This window comes from Phycodurus eques, chromosome 1 (genome assembly GCF_024500275.1).
Source record: "Phycodurus eques isolate BA_2022a chromosome 1, UOR_Pequ_1.1, whole genome shotgun sequence".
Taxonomy (NCBI): domain Eukaryota; kingdom Metazoa; phylum Chordata; class Actinopteri; order Syngnathiformes; family Syngnathidae; genus Phycodurus; species Phycodurus eques.
In genome coordinates, this window is record NC_084525.1 from 47,788,611 (window position 1) to 47,800,334 (window position 11,724).

The following is an 11,724-nucleotide window of genomic DNA, read 5'->3' on the forward strand; positions in this document are numbered from 1 at the left end:
TCCAGCTGATTTGAGCAGCACCGAGCACAAACGTTGTGTTTTTTTGGGGGCTTTTTTTCACGTCAAGTTGTTGACCGCTCATGCATCAAATGTTACGAACTTTGCTTCCCGTAAATCGAAGCGTAGATGTCGCTCATCATCGGCACCTGTGAATTGCATTGCGGAAAATCCAGGGCGTCAACTTTCGTTTTTGTGACACTTTTGCGCGACAAAAGTCAACGTGCTCGCTAAATGATCTCATTTAAAGTTGCATCAGTAATTGTGCAATCAATCCCCCCCCCACTCCGACCCCCCCAAAGATACATAAAGATGCCGTTCAAATTGTATTTCTTTTTTCTTTTTGCTTTTTAAGCTAGGCTTTTTTACGAAGATAGCGAAATACCACTTTATTTATTTTTTCCGAGGGCAAAAAAAAAAAAAAAAAAAAAAAAATCGCATGTGTTGGCCAGACAGGAAAAGAGGCGTTTACATTTTTCATCATTCCCCTTTGGCCACAGAGGCAGACTGGCGTTGACTCAAAACTCTTCCGACAGCAGCTGGAAGGCAAGAAAATGGTTGACTCGACTCAAATCGCACACGCACGCGCACGCATCCGGAATATTTGTGTGAGGTGCGGGAATTCTGATGCGGGCGCAATTTTGTAAAGCATGCGGAGCAGGCACGTGCGCACACATTCTTATGGGTGGGTGCTCAAGCTCCAAAATAAAAAAACAAAACAAAAAAGGGGGGGGGCCAGCAATCGCCCAAATCTTTCATACAATTATCTGGATGATATACTTATTAGCCATCAACAGTCAATAATACAACAATTAAAGGAAGGGAAGCTACATTGGATATACAAAGTCTACACACCCCTGTTCAAATGGCATACAAATAATAAGACCGAGATAGATCATTTCAAAAAGATTCCACTATGAGTTAACCAATAACCTGGACAACAAATTGACAAAATGCATATTTTAGAGAGAGGAAGTACACACACACACACACACACACACTCTTATGAATGTGGATGTGTTCAGAATTTAGCGATCACATTCAAACTCATGTTAAGTTGAACATGCCGCCATTTTTCAAGCTCAGCTGTTTTTCAACACGAGCGCCACGGTCCGCAGAGAGTCCGACGGGTCTTGTTGTTCAAAGGCGCTCTGCCAATTCTCACCGGGACTCGAATAAATGCCCATCAGATAGCAAAACACTTTTGCGCGGAACTGATGATGCGGATGGTCTTTTTTTTTTTTTTTTTTTTACTTTTTAAATATGGAAAAATGAAAAAAAATAAAATAAAATAACGGGCTGCAGCAAAAAAGGACGCTTTTTCATCCAGGCCAAAAAAGGCCAGGTGCTCGAGCACCACTTGAGGTCTATGCAGTCCCCGAGCGATTTAAAAAGACCGGAAGCGAACGGAAAACAACAGCGATGCAAATGACGCGCGGCGGGCGGCCGAGATGCGACAAAACATACGCTCCATAACGGCACAACGGGAAAAATGTCAACTGTTCAAGGCGCCAATGGCAAGAGTTTGAAACAAAACGGGGCTCCTTTAGAAATATAACAAAGGGGAAAGGGGAAGCACAATTCTAAAATAAGAATAATAATAATACTTTTTTTTTGTTTTTGTTTTAGTGCAGCTTTAATTGGAGGAATTTGCCCCCCCCAGTCCCTTCCCCATCCACTGCGGACGGATATCAAACTGATTGGCCCTATCTAGCCCCCCACCCACCCGCCCCCCTCACCTCCCGGCCAATCAGCTTGGCTCTTGCCTGCTCAGCAACCAATCGGCTGCCAGCAGTCGGCAGCACTCGGCCGGATGAGACGCAAACGTGCGTGGGCCGTCGCGTTCAAAATCCACCGGCTGCCAACGGGAACGCGCACGCACGCGCGCGCGCGCCGCTCGCTGCCGTGAAGACTTTTTCCGCGTCTCTTCTTCTTCTTCTTCTTCTTCTTCTTCTCGTCTGACGCCGACAACGCCACATTGGAGCTCGTTGGGAAGATTCTCGCCACAATTGTTTTGTTTTGAATTGGAAAGAAAAGTGAAAAAGGGGAGGACATTTTGGAGGACGCGCCGTTTAAGGACTTGGCACCCCCCCACCCCGGTTTATTGACCGCACAAATGGTCTTTCTGTGGGACGCCAAATACGGTACAGCCCTCGTTATTATAATTATTATTATTATTATTATTATTATTATTATTATTATTATTATTATTATTATTATACAGGGTTTCCCTCCCTCCAAAAATGTAATCACGCTTTGACTGCTCGTTACTCAAATATTGCGCTTCGACTTAAGGGCTTTTGTGTGTGTGTGTGTGTGTGTGTGTGTCGGCGATTCAAGCCGAATGACTTCCATTAAGGAAAATTGCGCAGACACTTTATGGCCAATATTGTGTTGCGCGGGATGCAAAAGCCGCCATCCAAAGTTGAAGCCTCGACCCGAGAACATTACGTGCGTTGCAGACCTTCAGTGCGTATATCCATAAATACTCATCATCATCATCATCATGACATTATTGGACCTCTCGTGTCAAAAGTTCTGCGAACTGAAACCCAAATACTAATTATGTTGTGACATGAACACGTTGTCAAGCAAAACCTGAGCATGATCAGCTTTTTTTTCTTTTTTTTTTTTTGTGTGTGATGGAAGTTTTAATCGCGAGACCTTGTGTTAGTTTTGAGATCGGGCAGGTGTGCCTAATATTGTGGCTGGGGAGTGTCTAATCTCAGCAATATTAGCTCTGTATGGGACAATAACACTAACATGAGCAGCAGCAACATGAGGGGGAGGAAAAAAAAAAAAAAAGTGCAATGAATTTGCTATAAATTTGAAATCGGATGCTTCCCGATATCGGCGATGACGATTTTGTATAATGGAACTGTCAATCGACGTCTCCCGCAGACCCCTGCCCAGGCCGGCGCTACACCCCCCCGTCCACCGCCCTCGCCTCGGGGGGCAAGATGGCCGAGGCCCTGGGCGCCCAGGAGGCGGGGGGCGGGGCTTCCCTGGTGGGCAAGCTGCGCGTGGCCGACCGAGACGTGGTTAGCGCCGACTCCTCCCGGGGGGGGGGCGCGGGCGTGGGAGCGTTTTCCCAAAGCCAAACTAAATCCCCGTGCGTTTCTTTGCCAGGTGCTGTCGGATCATCCGGGCGAGCTGGTCAAGACCGACAGCCCCGACTTCCTGTGCTCGGTGCTGCCCACGCACTGGAGGTGCAACAAAACCCTTCCCGTCGCCTTTAAGGTCAGGACTCATCGCATTGATTTCCTCCTCAATGACGCATCTTTGTCCATCCGTGTATGCCGGCGACGTATCGTGACAGACAGAACCGCGAAATGCTCTTCCGCGAGACGGCGGAAGGTCCGCTTAACCTTTCGCCAGTCGTGCAATCGAATTCGATTCGATCGATTTCAGCGACGGCGGCCGAAACTAAGTTTGCCAATTTCTTTGCGGCCCGTCGAAATGCACTTGGTTTCGTAACGGTACAGACAAACGTGCATATGGATCAAGACGTAAACGGCTTCATAGAAACGGTGTGAGCGGCACAATGTCGCCCTTCCGGCTACTCAAAGCCAATACGCTCTTGTCTTCACACAATCCTAATAACGGTAAAGACATGCGCTCCTTCCGACACTTTGACAAACGCGTACATATTCATTCGTATCTCAGGAAGAACGGCACTGATTTTGCAATCTTGCAATGGCGGCCTCGGCCTCGGAGGAGGCTCTCTGCGGTGGCGATAACGCTAAAGACAGCTTGAGTGGCATTTGTAAAAAGAAGCGAAAGAAAAAGAAACTCTTTCGACGCTAACATGCATTTGTGTTGGTTCTCGCGAAAAATCCGATATATCCAAAAATGGTATTAGCATCTTCACAAAACCTTATTTGGGACTTATAACGGCAAAGACGTTTCAAAGTTTGAAAAATGATTTTTTTTCTTAAAAACATTGATCACCATTGCCAATTATTCAAATACTCAAATCAGTCAAATCGATTGATTTTCAATAGGAAATTTGGTGTGTCGCGTCTTTACCGTTATTGATCGAATGACGTGAAAAGGCCCCGTGCGGCATATACTTTTAGTGACATTTGTGCGCGGTGGGCCGGCGGTGAGATTTCCGGAATGCAAAAGAACGTCAAACGTGTGCCTTGGCTCCGCAAAAAGGTCGCGAAACAGCAGTCGGTCAATATTTAATAATCCAACGTTTTATTTGCATGTTACGCTGGCTTGTAAGGGGGAGAAAAGTCTCTCTGCCATTACCATACATACCATAATCCTCATCGGCTCTTACTTTTTTGTCTGAATTGTTGGATGCATTTTGTCCGCAGTGGCTTGAAAGTAAACGAACAAACAAAACAAAACAAAAAAATCACCCCCAAAAATAAAACAATGATATTATTACAGACATTATTATTATTATATTCTGATTTTTATTCCAGCGGTTGCGTATTTGCCCGGGTCCACGGTCTCGTTACATCCTGTCGATGCCCGCGCGCGTCTTTCCTGCACTTTCAGCCGAAAAGGCATTTGTGGGAAAAGTGGCTTTTAGCCGCACGAGCGACCCGTGCGGCGAGTTTGCCGCGCGGGTCGGCGTGCGCTCACACTTGGCGTGATGGGTCCTAATGAGGCGCCACTTAGCGCTTCCCGGAGCAGATTGTCGTCGCGACGCCTAAAACGGATCAACGTTCGAGACTTGAAAAGCCAAAGGTCACGTCGGCGTCGGCGCCGTCTCCGTTTAAAAGGCGTCTGTACTTTCCCCCCCCCGCCCTTTCTTAATTGAACATACTAAAAAAAAAATCATAATAAATAAATTGACCAGTGGGGGGAAAATATATGCTCAGCAATTCTAGTTTTTGTTTATATGTTATACGATCATTTTGAAAAACCGCTACATCACATTTTTTTCTGTTTCAAGTAATTCAAATTAGTCTAGGATTTTGAGCATTAGCATAATTATGCTTAATGTGTGAGGAACAATCAACAACAACAACAAGGGTTTACTCGATTGGGATGATTCGTGTAAACTATTTCACAAATTGGACCTTAACACCCGGCAAACGGAGCAAAAATAAAAATACAAATAACAAATTGTGATTTACATTGTTTTCTTCTGAAACCGCATGATCTTAATTCACAGTTTTTGTTGTAAATCATTTCACCGCATCTTTGCATCTCGAAAAATGCAGTTCACTGTTATTAATATTTGAAGTAGTGACGGGTGTTGCACTATTGCAGGACTTTTTGTTAAAACAACAACAACAACAACAAACACGTCGGCCATGTCAAATGCTGTTTTTTGTATACGCTGCGGACCGCTTAAAAAGCGGACGGTGGGCCACAAATGGCCCCCAGGGCCTAGTTTGGACACCCTGAATTTGAAACACAAGTTTGTCATATTCCAAAATCCCAAAATAATCCGATTTTGTTCTTTTCCTTTTTTTTTTGTGGGGCGTGACCAGGTGGTGGCCCTCGGCGAGGTCCTCGACGGCACCATGGTGACGGTGATGGCGGGAAACGACGAGAACTACTCGGCGGAGCTCCGCAACGCCACGGCCGCCATTAAAAACCAAGTGGCCCGTTTCAACGACCTGCGCTTCGTCGGACGCAGCGGCAGGGGTACGCGCACACGTCGCCGTAATCAAAACACGTGCCGCGCGCGCACGCGTGTGGATTTAAAGTCAGTATTCAAAACAACTTCCTCATAAAGTCACCCCCCACTTCCTCAGACACAAACATGTGCCCAACAGTTAGGCAAATATTTCCACTTATCTAGTTCAAGTAGCGGTGTCTCGTTTATAACGGTGTTTCGAAGCGAAGAGTTTTTATTTCCACACATGCAAATGCGCTGGCAACTGTTTCAATATCTACAGCCAATGGCGGGTATATCGTCGCCTATAAATCTACAATGTAAAATCAATTTGTGTATTTCACATTTTGCATTTGTTTGCCACTAAAAGACAAGCAGTGTCTCCCTCTAGTGGTACACAAAAGAATCACTCCATTAAATATTCAACTGCGCAGAATTATGTTACAGTTATATTGATCTTCTAAGTAAAACACATTTGCGTTTAATATTGAAGAACTGATTGTTCTCGAACATTGAATTAGGTAGAATTGTTTTAACTCAACATTTGAATTCAATCATTACATTTTTGGAAGCGAAGTGTTCATGTCTAAATTGCGCATAATTTTTAGAAGGATATTTAAATAGCCTTCCCCCACCCCCCCCCCAAAAAATAAAAATATAATAATTCAACCTCTGCCTCATTTTGATGGACACCTCAGTTTAATTTTGCTAATCTATGTCATTGTTGAGAGATTTAATTCGATTTTTTTGAGGTGGTTCTTGGCGTAAGCAGTTTGCAAAACGACTCTACTTAAGGAAGTAAGTAGAGTCGTCGGGGGGGGGGGGGGTCGCTTAGCAATTTGTTCCAACGAACGCATCGCAAATGTGCCACCGAAATATTCGACGTCGCGGCGCGCTTCTTCGCCGGCCTTTCACGTGACTCTCCCGGTGTCTCTGCCGTCTCTCCCCTCCTCGTAGGCAAGAGTTTCACCCTGACCATCACGGTGTTCACAAACCCGTCGCAGGTGGCGACGTACCAGCGAGCCATCAAAATCACAGTGGACGGTCCCAGAGAGCCACGACGTGAGTGCCGACTCAAACGCGGCGTTTCCCTTTCGAGCCGCCGTTGGGCGGTCGAACGAATCCGTTCCGCAGCCTCGATTCCTCGTCTGCTTTTTTTGTTTTCGTGTCGGCCAAGCTTGAAACTTGGAATCGTCGCTTCCAAATTCGCAGCTAAGTGAGTCACTGATGCAAAGGCCAACTTCCTCTCTCGCTTCACTTCCGCTCTTACGTGATGCGTCTCTCACACGCACGCAAACATTCAAGCGCACGTACATGCACGGTCACAGGTCGTGTACATATTTGCCGTTTCACGAGTCGCAAATTCTCGGGTGTTGTTTTTTTCCCCCCTGTGGAAGCGATCCTCAGCTATTTGCTGAAAAATTCACCTAATGACGTTTTGTTGTGCTCTTCCTGTAACACCCTAAAATGCCACAAGGTGCCGCCAAAGCCCTTGCTAATAGGAAAGTAGTAATTAATGTCAACAAAGTATGCTGAAGCATTGCAAGTACACTTCTTTGTATGTCAGGGAGGAGCTACGTTTAGCCCGGGTTCTCATGATTCAGATTTCTTTGCATTTTTATCCATTTTTTCCTTTTGTTTTTAATTTTTTTTTTTTGGGGGGGGGGGCAACGAACACTGAGAACGCTTATTGGCTGCCCCCCCGCTTATTGAAGAATTTTTGGGAGGGCCTTTTTACAGGTTGCCAAGGCGACATACACACAGAGGATGTGGCACACTGAGTAATGAAATCTTCTCTTAGGTCATCGCCAGAAGATGGATGACATCAAGCCCGGCTCGTTGGCCTTCTCCGAGAGGCTGACGGAGCTGGAGCAGCTGAGGCGAAGCTCCATGAGAGCGACTCCCCCGCACCATCCTCTTCCTCATCCGCATCACCACCATCACCACCACCATCATCATCATCAACAACATCAGCCCTGTAACACGCGTCAGTCGTCGGCCGCGTTCTCCGGCCCCGCGCGCACCCAGATGGCGACCGGTAAGATTGATTGGCAAACGATCCTGGCGTAAAATAGGCAGCGGTTAAAAAAATAAAAAATAAAATACAAAAATTATAGTAATAAAAGTGCACGTTCATTCGTAGGTTGTCGTTCTCTTGCCGCCCCACGACATTTATGGATTTCGAAAGGCTCGTATCGCAGATGTCGGAAGTCGTCGAGGTCGAACGTAAAAAGCCGCTCTTGTCGGCGAACTTAACGAAACAAATGTTTGCATCACACTGAAAGCAGCTCGGACTCAAACGCACAAGTCGCACGCGCTTCCGGCGAGTCACGGAGCTTCATCTTCATCGCAACCCTCGTTACCGTTTTGTGCTTCTGCGTCGTCGCGGAACCTCACCGCGGCACTTAAAACGACTGGTATCGCTTCCTCTTATTAGCCCGGTAGTGACGCCGAGCGCGTCAAACGCAACGCAAGCTCAACTCATGCGCGCGCACTGATGGACAAAAAAAAAAAGGGAACACGTCCGTCGTTGTGCAACCGCAAGCCAGTCACGCTGTCCTGTGAGGAAGTAATCGATCGATCAATTGTACCCGCTTGCCTGTCAGTCTTCTCATTCATCCGGTCGTTTCATCATCGGGACGCTCAACCGACGGCGAGCGAACGCCTCGGTTTGCCTCGGAAGACGTTTCACGCCTCGTGACGCGGATGAGCTCGTTGAGAGTCTCTTGTGCGCGGCGTGTTCAAAGGTCAGAGGTCAGAGCAAGCCGCTCGCGAGTCTCTGCGAGATGTCGGCTGTCCAAGTTGCGGGCCGGTCGTCCTACCGACCCGTCTGCCGTTTTTGCTCGACGGTTCCTCCTTCAACATTTTTCCTCCTCGGTCTTCGTGGTCCTCGGATGACAGACACTTCCCGACGAGGTCCGTCCCGGGGCCGCCCCCCCCCCGGCTGCCGATGACCGCCCGAGACGCTAACGCGTGTCGGCTGCGTTGCTTGCGATCGACAGGTCCGCGTTAACGTTGGCAATTCTGACCTTTGCCAGGTACGCCCATTTTGCCAAGTCTCCTTTAGTTGCCGCGTCGTGCGCACACTCGAGCCTTTGCGTGAGGCATCCCAAGCAGAAAGCGGCCGCACCTCCGGGACCCAAGACTCCCTGCCTGCGTATTACTTGGTCACCTTTGTCGGACTTGATTTTACCCGGCGGGATTGGACGAGTACTGCGGTCCCGCCTCCTGCGGCCTGCACGGAAGCAGCCGGAACAAAACTCTTTCTCCCGCAGAAAGCTTATCTTGTGTCTGTGCTTGGCATTGACTAGTTTTTTCATTCATTTATTTATTTATTTATTTTTGTTTTCAATTGGACGGTGAATTCTTGTGTTTTTAGCACAGGCACCGCATCCGCCACGAATTGTCGCTCTTACTGCCGACGACTTCCAGGTAAGACCACGGGCGACAAGTCTCTCGGCTTTTCATCTTTGACCGTCCCGCTCGCTTTCCTCCATATCGACTCAGATAAACTTGACTAGCTTAATTTCGGAAGGTTCCGGCTCGTCTGCGTTTTGGTTTTGAACCAGTTTCGCATCTTTCGCGTGGTGTCGTCGCTCACCGTAGAAAGTTTTTGAAATGTGACGGGCTCGTTTTTCAAATGGAGTTGAAGTAAATACATAGTCCAGTAAAGTACAGACGGCTGACAAATCTACTTGAGTACAAATAGTTCGATAGGATACGATATAGGAGTGGAACATTTCACTGAGTCAACGAAAGCGTTGACAATCCGGAAACTAAAATCTGCTCACAATTGTCTCGTTTCTCTCAGACGGTCGACAGTTGCAGTCATCTCCACCGTGGTCCTACGACCAATCCTATCCCTACCTCGGCCAGATCGCCACGCCCGGCATCCACTCGACCAATCCCCTTTCGCCGAGTCGCTCGTCGCTAGGCGACCTGACCTCGCGTCTCACAGGTAACACGCGCGCTCACGTTGCAAGACGGAGATGACAGCGAACGGCGTCACCCAATGAACAAAAGCGTAAGCCTTGAACTTTGGCCTCCTTCAGGTCCCGACCTGACCGCATTCGGTGACCCACGGATGACCTTGGAGCGATCTTTCGCCTCCGTCCCCTCCTTGCCGGACACCCGCTTCTCGGACCCGCGCGTGCATTACCCTCCCACGGCGGCCGCCTTTACCTACACGCCCCCGCACAATCCCCACTCCAACGGCGCCCTCGGCATCACCATGGCGACGGCGATGGCGACCGCACCTGCCGGGCGGTATCACACTTACCTCCCGCCTCCGTACCCGGCAAATACGCAGCACCAGGGCCAAAACAGGCCCTTCCAGTCCACCTCCTCGCCGTATCACGTGTACTACTCCGCGGCCGCTGGCTCGTACCAGTTCTCCATGATGGCCGGCGGCGGCGGCGACTCGCGCTCCCCGCCGAGAATCCTTCCGCCTTGCACCAACGCCTCGACGGGCTCGCCGCTCCTGCACCCGTCGTTGCCCAATCAGAACGAGGGCGTGGCTGTGGAGGTGGAGGCCAGCCATAGCAGCTCCCCGGCAAACGCCGAGGCTGTGTGGAGGCCTTACTGATGACGCACGGGAGTCCAAAAACCTTTTTCCTTTCGTGTCGTCCGCCTTTGGCGGGCAACGGGACGCTTTTAATGGTTCAGCAAAGGTCGACGCTATTTGTACATTTTGATTTTTCAACTGATCTTCCGGGGGACTTAGACTTATTGTTACAGCCACACTCTCTTGACTTTTCTGCAGCTTCTCCATCTTTTCAAGGATGGAGCTCAGAAATCATTTGAATGATTGAAACGCATTCGTCAATGGAGGGGTTCGTCGACATTTTTCCCGGTGGAAATACACGTGTGATTTTTCCGAACGGCAACACATTTCGTGAACGGGCGACGGGTGGGTGTCGACGTCACCTTTTCGCCGCTGCTGAAATTTGCCAGTTGGCCTCGCTCGTGTTCTCAAGCTTCAATTCAATGGGCATCATCTTCGTCTTCTCGGCACTCACTTTCTGTGGTTGGAATCAAGAAATTTGGCACGAGAACACAACAGTTGCCTGCACTTTCACGTTTGACCGGCTGTTGTGAAGTTCGCTGCCGCCATCCAGTGGCGTACGTCAGATTTTTGCTCGCAACACAAAGCGAACCCCACCAATCTTTACACTGGGACACTCATAAGTCAAGGCACCACTGCGTTATTATTTGATCGTTGTTGATGTACGGCTGGGCGACACGGTGGGGGAGTGGTTAGCATGTCTGCCTCATAGTTCTGAGCTCGGGGGTTCAGGTCTTGTGCGGAGTTTGCATGTTCTCTCCATGCTTGCGGGGGTTTTTATCCAGATAGTCCGACTTTCTCCCACAGTCCTAAAACATGCATGTTCGGTTCATTTAAAACTCTCAAGTGTGCATAGCTCACCTGGAAATTACTTTTTTTTAAATTATTATTATTATTATTATATTTTTTATTATTATTACAAATGTAAGTTCTGTGACAGATTCACATGTAGATACCTGTAAATAAAAGCTTAAATGTTGATTTGTCGTCTCATATTCATCTTTTGATGTAAAACCCAAATGTTTTCAGTAGAGATAGACTAATATATATATATATATATATATATATATATATTAAAATTTTTTTTTTCCTCAGGGTCGATAGTTATACCAGTTATAAGTAGCTCAGCAGGCCAATAGCCGATATGCGGAGCTGATAATCATAAGGGAAAACATTGGCATCAGCATTTTGAATAGTAGAAACAACAAGAATTTACTTTAGAAACAATTCTGATTTCAAACGTTAAAGTTATTATTATTATTTTGAAATTATTTCATGTTTTATAAAACAAGCGCATATCTGTTAAGTCCAGTATTTTTCATGTTTTTTTTTTTTTTTAAATAAAATGGGGATCTATAGTTCAAAAACTGAGATCAGTTTTGTATTCCGCACCCAAAAATGAGTTATAAACAGCTGTCGCTCCTAACTCAACAAAAATTGTGTTCCCCAGCGTAATTGCTCGATCTGTTTTCAGTCTTCCGCATAATAAATAAATACATAAATAATAATAATAATAATAATAATAATTGGCCTCAATTTCCACAGATAGGGCTGAAAAGATCTAGAAAGCAAATATGGA

The 11,724-nt window shown here is 47.2% G+C and overlaps 1 protein-coding gene across 1 annotated transcript; it reads left to right on the plus strand.

Moving 5' to 3' along the window:
* Positions 1-1,866: 1,866 nt before the first annotated feature.
* Positions 1,867-11,126, plus strand: runx1 (RUNX family transcription factor 1). The gene is made up of 8 exons (XM_061669239.1): positions 1,867-2,141; positions 2,899-3,038; positions 3,127-3,237; positions 5,454-5,610; positions 6,539-6,643; positions 7,383-7,619; positions 9,393-9,539; positions 9,634-11,126. Exons 1-8 carry the CDS (start codon positions 2,114-2,116, stop codon positions 10,164-10,166), a joined length of 1,458 nt encoding a protein of 485 aa, XP_061525223.1. The 5' UTR covers positions 1,867-2,113; the 3' UTR covers positions 10,167-11,126.
* Positions 11,127-11,724: the final 598 nt, after the last annotated feature.